Raw genomic sequence first — 17579 nt, 5'->3', positions numbered from 1 at the left:
AGACGAGTTGATTTCATAAATAATTTTTAAAACTGCACGGATGTTTGTTAAAAATGTGCCCAATTATCTATTCAGTTAGCAATGGTTCCAATTAATCCAGGTTCCTTGCATATTCAGAGAAGGTATAGGATGAGAATTTACATTTTATTCTTAATATCTGTTACTCTGTTGTTCATTAGTCTCTCTCAGTGCACACACATTCTATGGTTGTCAGAGATGAGACACATAATCAGTTTCTCAGAAATGCTTAGTGCTGCTTATAGCCATGTGCCAGGAGGTGCTCAGGTTCAGCCTGGTGAAGATTATCCATTTGGTTTCTTTTGCTCCATGCCCTAAAGTACTTGGCACTAAATTTATACAACATTGATTGCAGGTACAGAATCAGTAAAGCTACGGAATATAAACATGATATGAATAAATTTAAAGATCAAAATGCATTCACAGGTGAACTCTTATGCAATGAACTACTAAACCTCTTTTATATTTAGCTTCAATTCTGCAAAATTAAATATGACCGAGTGAAAATCTGAAAAATTGAAGTAATTATGACTTCACCTCAATAATAGGAAAAATTGAAAAACTCAAAAAAAGTGAGAGAAAAGAAAAAACAAATTCACAGTATGATTTAATTATGCCAGAAAGAAAAAAATTGTTCTCAATGCGACGGTGATCAAAATGTTTAGCATGCTGTTCATATATTTCCGAATGTACAATCAGATAAAATGCTGCAAATCTTAACGACTGATTTATATTATATTTTATATAAGTCTTAATTAGATAAATCCAGACTGACAGGATACTTTGCTGCAGTGGAAATAAAATTCTTGAAAATGAAATACCTTTGAAACAGATTTCCCCAGCATGAGATATCTCATTATTAAGTCCACTTATTTCAAAACTTTAAAATATTAGCTATGCTTACCCTTGGGTTCTTGGGTCCTCCCACTGAGTTGTCCGTGTATTATGATTAACAAAATAGACTCGCCCATTATCTTGCCGCTTCTCTGTGGAAAGGCAAAGATCAGACATTTTATTAATCTGGTAGCACAAATATTAAAAAAAAAGTCACTCAGTGGATTCTCTCCTTCTGTATTCATTTCCAACTACACAATTACAAACAATGCTAAATGGTCTGGGGAATACAGTGCAACATCGGAAAGTCTAATCAAGTGGCAAGTCAATGGGCAATTTTTACTTTATCTGGGAATGGGACAGTAAAGCAGCAGTAAAGACTGTCACATGTTATTAGCGATATTGAGAGCCATGAGTTGAAGTCCCAGTACAGGCCAATGTCCAACATTGTCCATTATCACAAAAATTGTCACAGTTGGCTTTCAGGTATTATGCCCCACCTCAGAGGAAATAAAACCTGTCGGCCTCACAGTGTGAAAAATTGAATCTCTTGCCAGCTGTTTCACTGAATCACAGGTGCTTAGAGTCAGTGAGGTTTAAAACTTAACTATTTGAGGCTGTGCTTCTGAAATTCTTATCTTCTGAAAGATTGATTCAGGCAATAGGGTTTGAAGGAAGAAATGCATGAGGAAAATCAATGTTTAAAAGTCTCAAAAATGCATTTTTCCTGCCATTATAGATAATTCACAGCTGATACTTATGTCTCCTGTACCACCTGAAGGTCCAATAGTTTCCTTTAAATAAAACTGTTCTTTATCATAATGAGAAAATGGGGAATTTATCAGATACAAAGCCAAATGTCTACTTTGAGGATCATAAGAAAAATCATGGGAAATTCAACAACTTTTACTAAGCCCAGCAAATGATTGAATTATTACTTTTCTTTTGCTGCAAGCAAGAGAGCTGTCCTGCCATCCACTTTCTGATTTTCTAGTGTCGTGGAACACACGTATTTGGCTTTGAGAGAAACAACCAAGTTAAACTGATATATGGTTCAGCCTACTCACTAATAAAATTCTGTCATCCATCTCAATGATCTATTGTTCAATGAAGTTAAAATGTATTCAATATTTACAAACCCTCATGCTTTTAATTAAAGCAAATCAACTCCAAATGTAAATCAGAAAAATGACTACCGAAAGATACAAACATTTATGAACTTTACAGTCATCTTTAAAGTTGCCGTAATCATTCATTCTTCCTCAAAACTATATATATATGAAGATTTTTGTAAAAAGGTGGAAGTACTGAAATCCTATAAAAGTGCTGAGGTTTATTTAGGCTAATCGCTGTCAGCTTACAGCTGAACTGCTGGATGTATCAGAGCTAAGACGTCCCAGATTTTACGGGAAAATTGAAAGAAAAATACAACGATACTCGGCAGTGTACCCTACTTAAATCATATCTCCTGTTGCCAATTCACTAAAACAGCACTATTACGGACTAGAAAATTCCCAATCACAAAATGAGAAATCACTACTTTAGAGACAAATTAAGGTAAGGCAATTTACTTGTTTTGTCAATTATCAACAAGGAGCTACTTATAAAGTTTGCATGTCATTCAGCAGACAATAATATGATTCTTTTGCTCTTTCATACTGAAAAAGACAGCAATGTTTGAAATAAAATCAAAGCAAGTGGTCCCTACTAAGCTGGGAGGGCCAAGTGCACCTATTTTGTAGGGAATTTACAAAGTACGGGGGTGGGCATCAGGAAATTGATATTCTTGGAGTACGTGCTTTAGGAAGAGCCCAAGTCCTAAGTGGTTCATCGCATTATGTCAGAGTGATAAACTAGCAGTTGCCTTGAATTGTAGTATGCCTCATAGATTATTAAAATAGACATCCATTCACAAATATTCTCCATATTGACTTGGAAGATTCTCTTAGTCCAAGATCATATCTCATTTCTGTTGTGTCAGGGTTTGAGAAGTTCCCAAGTAAACTTCAAAAGGCTGTCCCTATCAAAATGACAATCATCTCCAAACTACATCAGCTAGCTGAAACTTTCAGGAGTCAAGATTGAGAACTTTAAAAATACGTGATTGGACATTAAACACTTCTGATCTGCCTGCTAATACCCTCAAGCAGCAGCAGCAACTAACAATGCATGGGGTCAGTAAATTCACTTGACGTTCAATGCCAACCAAACTGCACAACATTAAAAGAAAAGCCAGGAAAAGCAATAACAAAATATCTTGTCTATTAATGTGTCTTTGGAAAATTGTGCTATGGTGTCAATATATCAATACATATCAATAAAGGATTAAGGCTACTGATGCACGTCCTTCTTAATGAATGACAAAGCATTTGAATTTTTCTTGCAGAGATGCAATTTAGTTTTTCTTTTGCACTTCACTTCATATGGGTATATATAATTTATGCACCAAATAAACAGTTCCCATTAAAATAGCATATAAAACAAAAAAAATTGAAAATGCTGAAATGAAAAGCAAAGCAGAATCCTTATAGTAACTTTCACTAAATAATTCATGACCACATGGCTTGCCTGCTGTCGCTGAATTACTAAATATATGAAAAGCAGGACAGAAAACACATTTTTAGCAGAGAAATCAAGTACTCTGCAACAGAATACGAAACTACTTCACTGAATTTCAGAACATTTATGTAACAATTAAACAATACAAAATGCTTCTGGGGGTTTACAATTGCTGGCATAAGTTGCAATCACTGCTACAAAATTCATCAATTTAATCCAAAACAGAATTGAAAAGAAGTTCAGCCTAATGAAGTAATAAGCACTATTACTTACCCCAGCCAGCAAGCAAAGGACCAAGAGCATCATTGTCAGTAGAGATTCCAGATGGCTATAACAAAAAAAATAGAAATCCGGCACATTGTTACTCGACAGAATGGTTAAGATATTAAGACCACTTTATCACATCATAGTGTTTTTTTTGAGTATCTCCCAACTGGTCTCTTCTTTTTTAATCAATTCTTCAAATTTAGTAGCTGCAGAAATCTTCATCTTTCAAATGCATGTAATGAAAGCTGAGTTTTCCAAAGCAATCACACCTCTACAATACAGTATAAGAAGATTTAGCCAACTAATTTAAAACTTTTTCATAGATCAGTTATAGAACACTAACTGTCCTAATGCTTTGACTGATACTGTTGGCTCAGTCAGTTGAAATTGCACCGTGCTGCTGTGCGTCTCTCCCCTTCTCTCCAAGATCTACACACAGAAATCACAGGCTGTTCTAATGAAATCATTACTGCATGATGTGTACGCCCAAGCTTCCTGCCTGCAGTGTGTGTTCAACCTTTCTCAATATGCTGTTAATGTAAGCAGTATGCTGCTATGTAAATTATAACTAAGGGGACATTCATGTTCTTTCCAGACAGACGCCCTTCCCCACTATGAATGTTTTATTCATGCTCACAAAAGCACCTTTATTCTGAATGTAAATGAATGGCAATGAGGTGGCTGCTCTGCCCCAAACAAGCTGTGCAGCTCAGAGTAAAGGAAACTGATCATGACTAATGTTTTGGTATTTACATTAGTAGCACAGTGTTGCACCACAAGTACTTGGCATTGGTCTAGGATGAGCCATTTGCACTGTTTTTACAAATATCCTACAGTAATATCATTTAAATCATGAATACTGAAATGCCCAACTTAATTCCAGCACACTAGATAAAAGCTTCCATAACATATCAAACTTTTTAAAATTAATTCACAGATGAGGAGGTCACTGTCTAGGCCAGCATTTATTGCCCACCCCTAAATGCCTAGAGGGCAGTTAAGAGTGAACTACATTGCTACAGGTCTGCAGTCACACATAGGCCAGACCAGGTAAGGATGAGAGATTCCTTCCCTAAATGACATTAACGAACCAGATAGGTTTTTCCAACAATTGACAATGGGCTTATGGTCATTGTTAGACTCTCAATTCCAAATTTTTATTGAATTCAAATTCCAGCGTTTGCCAAAACATTAGTCACGAGCAGTTTACTTTACTGTAAGCTGCACAGCTTGGTTGGGGCAGAGCAACCACCTCACTGCCATTCAATTACATTTGAATCTGGGGCCCTGGAACATTACCTTAGTCTCCAGATTAGCAGTCCAGCAATAATACCACTCGGCCAAAGTATCCCCTAATGCAGTGCGGACTTCTCACTGGTTTACCTAAACAGCTTAGAAGAATTGGTGGGGTTGGTTTTGTTGCTGAAACATTTGACTGCTTGTCTCCCACTTAGATCTCCAATTTGGGATTTCATGGGCTGCTTTGAGGATCACTCAGATTTGACACTCTCAATTGGCACTTGTTTAGTGCTCAGATATCAGTCGGGAAAGTAGGTTTAATCTTTTGACCAACTGAATTACAGTCTAGTCAATCACCATGAGTTTTCTTGTACAGAGGGAAACACAATACAGATTCAAATGGCATTTGACAAATCAAGAATACTCAACCATGACATTAGGGAAAGAATTTAGGGATAACAGGAACAAAAAATATAAATTTAATTATAAAAAAAAGTGTTTCAATAAATTGAAAGATAAAATATTCACAGCATATTGTTACTCTTTCCATTATATCTCATATGTAGAATGATGGGGAAATGTCCTAGGCAAAATACTTAGAAAGTACTCTAGTTTAGTAATATACTATCAGTAGAATGCTAAATTTTTCTTTAACACTTTCATATTTACTTTAGGTTAATTGTTATTTCATTTACCAATACAGAAATCAGGTCGTTAAAATACTGTGTTGCAATTTAGAGGGTACAGAAATAAAGTTTTGACTTTGTTTCTCTGATAAGGAAAGCAATGGAACCTAATTCTGGTTTTAACATTAATTCCTCAGGGAATTAATGCTTCACTTAAAGTATTTTCACTTACATCATGATTTCCAAGTATAAACTACATGAAGACACCCTGTAGAAGGTTTATTATCCACAACAATCTGCCAAAGCAATTCTACCATTGACAGAATTAAATGGTGACATCCATGAAACTTCTGATTGGTGTATGCTCTCTATAAATTCATGTTGCAAACTGAAGAAACTGCTTGGAGTAAATACCAAACATGGTTCTTAGAATGTGGCATATCCAAATCACAAACTTCCATTTGCAGTTAATTAAGTATGAAGTATATCATTGAAAATATTTCCATTTCAAGCTGAAAAAAATTCTTTGTCACATTTCTCAATGAGAGTTCTAATTAATTTTATGTACTGTCAACATGGTCTGTATCTTGATGTGTGGTAAATATTGGTTGAGAACCTAACTGATAATACAGCAACTGATTTCAAAAGATTATTCAGTTGTTTACGTGTCCTAGAAGAAAATGTTGCCTTTAGTGTTCCTAAGTACATGGTATTTAGTTTTTTTGCTGGATACTGCATAAAATTAAAGTTTGTTGCAAAACTTTAAAAAAATTTGTTTCTGGCTTTTAGTGCTCCATCTCAAACATTTTCCTGCCATCATGATTTAAATCTCAGTTTTTGATTCAGAAAAGTTGGTCCCTCAGACTGTCAGAGCTTCATAAATAGATATACATCTATTATATATTGAGGACCCAGGTCCAATTTTAATTGAAAATGAGACAAGTTTTGGGCAGCTTTAATCTACCACTGAACTATAGGGGGAATGGCTTATCAGGTCCACTGTATATGTACTTAAATAGGGCACTTAGTTGCAGTTTATTGGATGGCAAGACTGAGTTATTATCTTTTTAAGAATTAAATCCTAAGGTGTGAGCATCATCAGCAAGTTCTGTATTTGCTACCCATTCCTGTTGTCCTTAAGGTGGTGGTGGTGTGCCATCTCCTTGAACATCCACAATTGTGTTATGAAGAAAGCTCCAGGAGTTTTATCTGGTACCACTGCAGATACAGCAATATAGTCCTCAGTTAGTATAGGGTGCAATTTGGAGGTGTATCTGTTGTCCCTGTGCTTCTGATTGGTCAGGATTGCAGGTTTGGAAGGTGCTGTCTAAGAAGATTTGGTGGGTTGTTGCAACATGCCACTACTGGAGACAGTGAATTATAGGTGGTGGATGGGATGCCAATCAAACATGGCGCTTTGTACAGGATGGTTTTGAGCCTTTACAGTAGTTTTTAGCTGCACTCATGCAGTCAAGTGGAGAGTGGTCTGTCATTGTGCCTTGTTCTATTCTGATTGTGCCTTGTCAATGGTGAACAGAACTCAGAGAGTGAGTTGTGAGTTTTCATCACAGAATTCCAAGTTTGTTGTAGCTACGGTATATAAATGGCTGGTCCAATTCAGTTTCTATTCAAGGGTTTCCCAGGTGTAGATAGTAATGAGGAGATGTCTAGACTCCCTCCTGTTGGAGACAGGATCTAGGCCCGCAACATCAGTTTTCTTGCCCCTAAGATGCTGCTTGGCCTGCTGCGTGCATCCAGCTCCACACCTTGTTATCTCGGATTATCCAGCATCTGCAGTTCCTATTATCTTTGGTTGTCTATTACTGGCATGGTTTTCTGGGGAAGTATGCAGATTCTATATTTTTTTTGCCCATTTATTCTGCATTAGCATCCCTTTTTCTTAATTTTGGGTTTATTTATGCTTAGTTTCATATGCAGAAAAGAAAAATTGAAAGAGGAAATACAACAGAAATAGCTGCCTAAACAAGTAGCAAGGAATCTTTGAAAGCTGCAGATGTGAAGTAACCCTCCTATTAGGTGTGCCCAAGCCAGGCACTTTCTTGAAACCAGTGGAACAGCAGTGTTCAATGGGGGCTACGTTTTCCAATCAGGTTATCATAGACATCTGTAGGCTTCTACAACAAAATCTACTGCCTGCCAGATACACAGACTGTATTTTGACAGGGGCTCTCAAATTCATTACAGCCTTAGTATTGTTGTTGCTGGTGCTTCCAATCTACAACAAAGGACACAAACAGATTGCTGACTTGGCATCTACCAAGATTGATCAGTAGAACACTTTTGCTTTTGACCTCAAAAGCCAACTGGAGAAATCTCAAGACTATCACTAGCGGCTTTATTTTCTCAACTTCAAAATTTAATTAGCTGCACACAGTGCGATTGGGACACCAGAACTCCACCAACTGGAACCATCAATGGAAAAATCTAACATATTCAATTAGTAGAAAATTATAAAAACATCATGTATGTCAATACCTAGGTAATGATATCATTTATTCTGCACACAACAATCCTCTAAAATTCTACACTTTCAGAATGTAATAGATGGCTACTGGAGAAGGGGATTAATCTCCACAGAGATGGCTATAAACACCCCTCCTTAACCCAAAACTGTTTTAGTACCAGGTATAACTTAGCACTGTAGCTTGGAGATCACCAGGATAATTATTGAATGCACCCTAGAAAGGCTGAGATGGAGTTTCAACTTTTCAGTCAATATCAATGAACTGTCTGTAACATACTCTAGCAAGAGTTTCTTGCTTTGTAATGTTATGTGGTGCAATGCATAACCTGGCATTAGAGGGATGTGTATTTGGAGGAGGCCAAAAATGGCAGTCATGCTCATTACAAAATCTAGACCATGTTGAAGGAGAGGAAGCAGGAGGGAGAAGGTCCACTTCAGATCTCGTAATAAGAGATCTTAGGACTCAATGATTCCAGTAGCCTGATCATTTTTCTGTACTCAAAGGCTGTACAGAGACCTTCTGCATTACAAATCACCTTACAAACTTCACCATTCCCTTCATTCTGAATGAAAGAACACAAACCATTCAAAACATTTCTACACCAATGATAATAATATGGCTGCTATTAAGCCACAATGCAAACTAAAGCACAAAATGTTACACCTGATGAATTTACTTGCAAAAGTCATATCTTCATTCATTTCTTACTCAAGTGATGAACTAATAGTGTTTTCATTCCTTTCATAACCTCAGTAAAGTGGAAGGCTGCTGTTTAGTATACTGAGACCCTTGAGATGCCCCAGCCTGCAAGTTAAGTGCTTGGGATTATGAAGAATACATTGTAGGTTACAAAATCTTGGAAGTTGCTAGACAGCTTGTTTTAGTTTGCCGGTTCAGACTGTACTGGATAATGCTTCAAAGGGTGGAAAAGTTATAGATATGCTTGCATCTTGACAGAGACCAACATATTTGTTTCCAATACAGCGTGGAGCTGGGGGAACACAGAAGGTCAATCTTGATCAATCCTGATGAAAGGTGTAAACCCGAAACGTCGAATTTCCTGCTCCTCTAATGCTGCTTGACCTGCTGTATTCCTCCAGCTCCACACTATTTGTTCCCTATCACACCACTGCTGATCCAATGCAGGTAAGCTTCACTACTTCTATGAATCTCTGAAAGACCTGATTTCGGGGAATGCGACTTTTTAAAAATCGTCATCTTTTCAGTCCGTTAATCAGTCCACTAATTCAGTTTCTCAAGCTTGCATGGTTGTAGTCCTAATTCTATAAAAGTTGCAAAGACCTGTACTCCCTTCAAGGGTTTAGCTGAGCATTTTTGGAAGTGACCACATTCTTCAAAGTAGATGGCAGGGTGCTGACATCATGCAAGTTGCACAAAACAGGTGGGAATCAGAAACCTGCACACTTCCAGCCAGAAAACTGGAACTTTTACAATGTTTCATGTGCTGCCTGACTTATTTGCTGGGAACTGAACTCCTCATCTCTCTCACAGACCACTGTGGTGCAGAAAGAGGTCACTTGGACCATCATGTCTGCAGTGGCTATGGAAGAATTTTAGCAGTGCCAATTTCCTGTCTTTTTTCTGTAACCAGCACATTGTGTCTATTTAAATAAAGATTCGGTGCTCTCTTAAATGCTCAATCAAACCACACTTTCAGACAGTGCATTTCATACCTTAACTATGTTTTGAATGAAAAAAAATTCTTAGCTCACATTTGCTTCGTTTGCAAAATATTTTAAAACTGTGCCCTCTGTCTCTCAATTCTTTTAAAAACAGAGATAATTTCTCCTTATCTACTCTGTTCAGGTTCCCTCATGACTTTGAAAACCTCTGTAAAATCTCTTCCTAAGTGTCACGTTGCAAAGAAAAACAATTCCAACTTCTCTAACCTTTCCTGACAACCGAAGCATCTCATCCCTGGAGCCATTCTCATAAATCTGAAGCATCTCATCCCTTAAGCCATTCCCATAAATCTCTTCTTCACTGTCTCCAGTGCATTCACATCTTTCCTGCGGTGTGACATCCAAAACTGTAGATATTAGTTCAGCAGAGGTCTAACCAATGTTCTACACAAGCTCATCATAATGTCCCTGTGCTTAAATGCCATACCTCTATTAATGAAGCCCAGAATACTTTCTACTTTATTAACTGCTCTCACTACCCATTCAACTATATTTAATGACATATACACACAGGTTTCTCTGCTCCTGCAAAACCTTCAGAATGAGTAACACTATATCTTATGCTGTCTCGTCGTTACCAAATCATCACCTCACACTTCTTCACATTGAATTCTATCTGCCATCTATTTATCATTCCACCAACATATTCTGCACTGTCCTCGGAATTTACAATTCTCCCATGTTTTGTGTGATCTGCGAACTCATCAGCACACCTGGAGAGATTCTGAAGAAGGTTCACTGGATCCAAAACGTTAACTCTCCACAGATGTTGCCAGAACTGCTGAATTTCTCCAGTAATTTTTGTTTTTATTGGAACAGGATCTTGCACTCTGTTCGAAATGTTTCCGGTACTGACCCTGCCGTCAGTACTTAGTGTTGCTCGGACATACTAGGTGTTTAATCACATGCAAATTCCTCTGGTTTACATATCGATAATGATTACTTGTGCCTGAAACGATGCATCCACAGAGTTAGGGGTCTTGTGGCACAGTGATACCTCTGAAACAAGAAACCCAGTGTATCATAACATCTCTGAATTGGCTGATTACAAATTCTGCATCCACTCTTTGGTGGAGTGTTTTGCCATGCAGGAGCCTCAAATTACCAAGTAGAACGTAGAACACAAAGAGGAAAAGGACAGAAGTTAGAATGGCAGATAAGGGCAAAACACCTTTAAGTAACAGTGGTGAATTTTGCTGACGTAAACAAAGGATGCCCTTGATATAAATGATCAGATGTTACTAAGAAATTGTGGAGAGATGGAAAACTCTATTTGGCCCTGCTGTACAAGGTTGTGAAGCCTCTTTTTAGATTGAACTCAAATGCAAGGTGAAGTAGATGGCAGTGATCTGTCATATGTTGCTGCATTATGGCCTTTAAGTCGTTCTTGCAGCTTCTGGGAAACCTCTGTTCCCTCCTTACCCTCATTTCCTCCACCAGAGGTTTCAGAAAGTCAGCTACTCCACTTAACTGTGCTTTAGCAATCTGCCCCAGCCTTCTACAAGCAAACATCATAGTTGGAGAGTGCTAGTTCTTTAAGAGGTGCATCCCTACTTCAGATAGGTCTGGAGAGTTGTATCAGAAGTTCCATTTGTCATGTAGACCGGCAGCCAGTCAGTCAAATGGAATTGCACAGGTCATATGCTAAGAGTAACATCTGTGCCCGCTGCCTATATGCACATCCCCACTCTAACCACTGCCCAATTCATCCAGAGGTAAAAATTGAGTGAAATTTATGTGTGCTGAAACACTGAAACTTTATAGAGACCTGGAGTTCTTTCCGTTTCCTATACACTGCTGCATTTAATAAGTTATCTCAATTACAGCATTATAGGATTTTGAAAACATCAACTTTCATGGAAAAGTCACCAAAGAATGTTGGGCATTTTGCAGTTAGACTTGGATATTTCTTAGAAACATAAGCCTGTATGGTTGGCACATTCATGGCTGAATAAATAAGTTCCAAAAGGTTTTCAGTCAGGATGTTTTCCAGTATCCCAGCTTTTGTCCACTGAAGAATTACAAAGGCAAATATTGAGGAAATCAAGAGTTAAAAAAAATTCTTATATTTGACAGAAAGTTGTCACATTTTGATTCTTGATTCCTGGCAAGGACAACTTCACAAGCAAATGGGTAGTAAATGTCAGAACAGATTTCAATTTCATATTTCTGGATTTTCATTATTTTTCTCCAGTTCTCAAGAGAGATTAACAATTAATAGCTGGGAGAGAGAAGAGTTAAAAATTAAATGCAAAATTAATACAATTTTCCCTCAGGAAATCAAACCCAAACTTTTTATCTGGTATCTTGAACAAAATGTATGATTAATGAGGCAACATTTGAACTCTGGATGCAGAATTATGAGATAAGATTTTTCCATTTCCCTTTGCTTGCAATAGAAATATGCCTCAGGAGTCCCGTAATTACTTGTGTTTACCAATACTTAGCATTAATTTTCTTAAAAATATCACGTGGGAGAAGTAAAAGAGGTTAGAAAGGAAATTGGTTGCTTAAAAATTGGTTGCCCTGAATGAACAATTTCCAAACAGATTATCACAAAATCCAAGATCTTAAATGTTTTTAATGCAAAACTATAAATTTGAACAACTGTAAACCAATTATGAGGTATTTAATGCTGCTTTATAAAAATATTTTCAGCATCTTGAGCTTTATTCCCTCTAGCTCCAAGGAACATGGTTACTGAACTGATTTTTTTCCCCTCTGGAGTTGCCATTGAGAAACATGACAGTGGAAATGGTTAATTAGAAGCCATACCAAAACAGTAAAACAGTGTATGCTTGTGGCAATGACTACAAAGGTGCCCAAGTTCACAGCGTCCAGTGGAGCATTATTCCCCCTATGTACGTTCACCTTCAAATGCTTTGCCCAAAATAAGAATATAAAACTGTAAGGCAAGTCAACCCATACTCCTTGTAAGACAATCTATTAGCAAAAAGAGTGATTTGGCCACCAAGGCACAAGGGTAATGGACTCATGCTCTCCTTCCCATGGTAAACTTCAATGATTCTTTAAAATAGCAGATAGTGAAACATAGCGTCTGCATTGTAACATAAATCTTAAATTCAACACTTTCAAACTTCTGTTGGAGGTTTTTTTCCAATTAGTATATCAAAATTAAAATAAAAAGGATTTAAAAGAGAAACAGAATAAAATTACATCTAAATCTTTGAAACTAAAGGGAAAAGTACCTACAATTCAGCAACATTGATCATAATACAACTGAGCAGAAAAAAATAACATGCAAAGTGTATATAAGGGGGTTCAGCTTGTTCGTGCATCAGAACTTAGGAACATAAGAAATAGGAGTTAGAATTAGCTGTTTGACCACTTGAGTCTGTATTACATTCAGTGACCATATTGAAATGTATCTCAACTACATGATCCTGCATTATCGCTATACCCATTTATACACAAAAGTTTAAGAGAATCTCCCTTCAATATGCTCAACAATGGAATATCCAGGGCTCTGTTGCACAGAGAATTCCAAAGGTCCACACTTTTTCCACTCATCTCAATCCAAAATAGCCAATCCCTTTTTGTGAGATTAAGTCCTTAACTCAGTGACAGAAAACATCCTTCCAACATCTGCCTTAAGAGGTTAAATGTTTCAGTAAAATCACCCAGAGTTCCTATAAATTCTTGGTAGCATAGATCCAATCTACTCATTCTCTCCTCAGAATAAAATCCTCCCAAATCCTAAGATTTTGTACAGTGACCTTGCCTTCCACAGTAAGTATATCATTCCTTTGGAAGTGAGTGAAGTTCAGAGGCAGAATATGTAACCAAAGATCAAGAAATGTCTGGTTCCAAACCTAGGTGTGCCTTAAGATATATAATTAATTCAGGTTTTTGTGGTGGAATGGTAGTGTTGCTACCTTTGGACTAGGGAGCCCAGGTTCGACTTCTATTTGTCCCAGAAGTGTGTCTTAACATGTTAAAGATATTTACCCGTCCTTTGCTAGGTAGGAGGGTCAGAAATGCATCCAGTACTCTAGTTGCTATCTAATCAAAGCTCCATTCAAGTGCCGTAAGACGACTTCACACTCACATCCGAAAATCTTTTGCTGTAATTTCAATCTCACACCTTTACATCACCAGGTCTTTTTGTAATTGTGGTAATCAGTGTATAATTTTCCATCCAGTAAAATAAATGTTGAGAAACTGTAAGCAGAGAAACACAGAACCAGCCAAACTTCTTTCAGATTTTTATTTTCTACTGCTACCTTAAGCATATGTGGATGAAAACATGACCCAATAGAATCATGCTCATAGTGGCAACACCCATTACACCAAACCGCCTTTCCTCAACAGACTACACTTTTTAACAAGTTTCAATATCTCCTTTGTTCACTAATGCAGACTGGACAACCAATGCATTCCACAGTCTACTATACCACCACAAATATTTATTCTATAATAAAGGTTCTGTAGCAACCAAAAAAACTAAAAGAAAACTTGAATATTGTTTTCTTTCTCAAACATGAAAAAGTAAACACAGCAGAATCCTATTGCACATAGTAAGTCTTGCCAGATAAAAACAGCTTGAATAAAATCAGACTTGACAGTTTGAAAAACCTGCTGTTTGAAGGAAAACATATAACTCAGACTGCAATTTGAAATTATACTTACAAAGTGGGAATCCACTATTGTGCTGCAGATCCCTAACTCGCCTTACTTAGGCTATCAATTAAAATCCATTCGTTTTAATCAGAAATAACAAAGTCAAAGAATAACAGATCAAATCATTCTCTTGGGGAGTGGAGATGAAAACTATAATTCTCTTTTTAAATTTTGGTTACAGATATATTCATTTCTTTTAAGTTACAAATTGCATTTATTGTAACACATTTTTTCTGATGCTCCAGAAGGGGAGACATATCAGGTTATATGATGAAAATGGATAGCAGAACTAAAGAAAAAAATTCACATTACATACTGTTTAGAAAATTAGTTTGCAATGAGTTCATTATATGCTATCAATTTCCAATGTAAACGCTTCTATTGGCTGACGATTCTTTGATGAAATATATTATTATTTGGACAGCTTAGTTATCGCCAGTCTCAATATAGGTGACCATCATAGAGTATCTTTACAGTCTCTGTCTAGACTGAATTTAGACTGAAATCCAAAAGTAGATGTCCAGTCAACCAGTCCTCAATATCCTCAATTGACTGACTGTGGCATCCATCCAAGAAGGCTCCACCAAATGTTGTCAATAATAATGAGTAATCCAGAAGACAAATTACAGTGGGTCAATCAGTAGCAACATAATAAGACAGTGTGTGAGATATCCAAATCTGTCACAAAGGTAGATTGAGAAAAGCAGTACTTGGCCACTAAGAAAGTTTGAAGTGTCTAAAACCACTTGAACAATTTTGATAATTAGGTAAAATAACAGGGGAGTGATTGCAAAAGTAGCTTGATAGCTCTAGGCATGTTTTTTCCAAGAACAGCAATGGCAAAAGCAAGTTTGAAGTTCAAGACAGTAAAAGGAATGGTGTGAAGAAGAATGAAGGAGAAAGAAAAGACCAATTAGATTAGTTAATATCGCCAAAGAAATGAAAAAAAAAGACCTGTAGGGTGTAAAGCCTTTTTTTCCAAAAATCTAGTACAAATTAAAAAAGGCATCAGGCAAAGCAAAATAAAACATCGGGAACAAAATAATACAGGTAAAACAGCGCAACTAGAAAATTTAACAAGAAAAAGAAGTGAGCTTGCTGTGGAATGTTTACAAATTAGGAAACCAGATACAACAGAAGGTGACCAGGACTTCCAATTCCCTGGCCCCCAACACCTCATATTCACCATGGACGTCCAGTCCCTGTACACATGCATTCCGCATGGAGATGGCCTCAAGGCACTTCGCTTCTTCCTGTCCCGCAGGCCCGACCAGTCCCCCTCCACCGACACTCTCATCCGCCTAGCTGAACTCATCCTCACACTCAACAACTTCTCTTTTGACTCCTCCCACTTCCTACAGACTAAGGGGGTGGTCCGTATTTCCCGCAACACATCCCTCACACCCCGCCCCCGCCACAACCGCCCCAAGAGGATCCCCCTCGTTCTCACACACCACCCTACCAACCTCCGGATACAACGCATCATCCTCCAACACTTCCGCCATTTACAATCCGACCCCACCACCCAAGACATTTTTCCATCCCCTCCCCTGTCTGCTTTCCGGAGAGACCACTCTCTCCGTGACTCCCTTGTTCGCTCCACACTGCCCTCCAACCCCACCACACCCGGCACCTTCCCCTGCAACCGCAGGAAATGCTACACTTGTCCCCACACCTCCTCCCTCACCCCCATCCCAGGCCCCAAGATGACATTCCATATTAAGCAGAGGTTCACCTGCACATCTGCCAATGTGGTATACTGCATCCACTGTACCCGGTGCGGCTTCCTCTACATTGGGGAAACCAAGCGGAGGCTTGGGGACCGCTTTGCAGAACACCTCCGCTCAGTTCGCAACAAACAACTACACCTCCCAATCGCAAACCATTTCCACTCCCCCTCCCATTCTCTAGATGACATGTCCATCATGGGCCTCCTGCACTGCCACAATGATGCCACCCGAAGGTTGCAGGAACAGCAACTCATATTCCGCCTGGGAACCCTGCAGCCATATGGTATCAATGTGGACTTCACCAGTTTCAAAATCTCCCCTTCCCCTACTTCATCCCTAAACCAGCCCAGTTCGTCCCCTCCCCCCACTGCACCACACAACCAGCCCAGCTCTTCCCCCCCACCCACTGCATCCCAAAACCAGTCCAACCTGTCTCTGCCTCCCTAACCGGTTCTTCCTCTCACCCATCCCTTCCTCCCACCCCAAGCCGCACCCCCAGCTACCTACTAACCTCATCCCACCTCCTTGACCTGTCCGTCTTCCTTGGACTGACCTATCCCCTCCCTACCTCCCCACCTATACTCTCTCCACCTATCTTCTTTACTCTCCATCTTCGGTCCGCCTCCCCCTCTCTCCCTATTTATTCCAGTTCCCTCTCCCCATCCCCCTCTCTGATGAAGGGTCTAGGCCCGAAACGTCAGCTTTTGTGCTCCTGAGATGCTGCTTGGCCTGCTGTGTTCACCCAGCCTCACATTTTGTTATCTTGGAACTCTCCAGCATCTGCAGTTCCCATTATCTCTGACAACAGAAGGTGAAGGTAAGTTACAGCAGTTTATTAATCAGAAAACTTACAATTATAGTCTAAGACTGCAAAGTGCAAGAAGGTATAGGGATGGATAGCAGAAAGGAAATGTTTGAGGGTGACTGACTTCATGTTAAGTGTGATATCCTTGGGCTCCTACTAGACTTCAAGAGTAAAGCCCAGGACTTGGAAGAATTGGAGATCAATGTAGTTAAGGATATCACTGACATCACAGAGGGACAATTGCTGAAGAAAGCCAAAGGTGCTTGGATATTGGATGAATCAAGGGGAACAGGGAAGGTTATACAGGAGATTCAGAGAGATGGCAGACAGATTAATTATATATTTCATTCCATCTTCACAAATGAGAATACAAGTAACATTCCAATAATGTTGGGAACTCAGTGAGTGGGAGTAATTGAAAAAAAAATCAGTTAGTAGGGAAATGGTATTGGGGAAATTAATGGAATTAAAGGTTGATAAATCTCTCGGATCCAATAACTCAAACCTCAGAGTATTGAGGGAACTGGCCCCAGGTACAGCAAATACATTGGTGGTCATCAGTCAAGATTCTACAGAATTGAATAGTTACTATGGATTGGAGCATTGCTGATGTATCCCCGCTATTTTAAAAAGGGGTAGAGAGAAAACAGGGCCTGACTCTGATAGTGTGG

At 38.5% G+C, this 17579-nt stretch overlaps 1 protein-coding gene across 3 annotated transcripts in view; it reads right to left on the bottom strand.

The window, feature by feature from the left end:
* wwp2 (WW domain containing E3 ubiquitin protein ligase 2) overlaps window positions 1-17579 on the bottom strand; it is a 220676-nt gene that overhangs the window by 46592 nt on the left and 156505 nt on the right. For 2 of the 3 annotated variants that reach the window (XR_007249090.2, XM_048546465.2), the window contains exons 11-12: window positions 3685-3739; window positions 923-1004 (exon numbers count right to left, since the gene is read on the bottom strand). Coding sequence is in view for 1 of the 3 variants with exons in the window: in XM_048546465.2 (XP_048402422.1) it covers window positions 923-1004; window positions 3685-3739 (137 nt within the window). In the remaining 2 variants the exon portion in view is untranslated. Of the gene's footprint in view, window positions 1-922; window positions 1005-3684; window positions 3740-4021; window positions 4205-17579 lie in introns of those variants that run through there. The other variant, XM_048546466.2, reaches the window with a different exon arrangement.

The sequence above is a fragment of the Stegostoma tigrinum genome, chromosome 16 (assembly GCF_030684315.1).
Source record: "Stegostoma tigrinum isolate sSteTig4 chromosome 16, sSteTig4.hap1, whole genome shotgun sequence".
Classification (NCBI taxonomy): Eukaryota; Metazoa; Chordata; class Chondrichthyes; order Orectolobiformes; family Stegostomatidae; genus Stegostoma; species Stegostoma tigrinum.
Note: the sequence above shows the minus strand (reverse complement) of the source record. Positions and strands in the feature narration are given on the sequence as shown.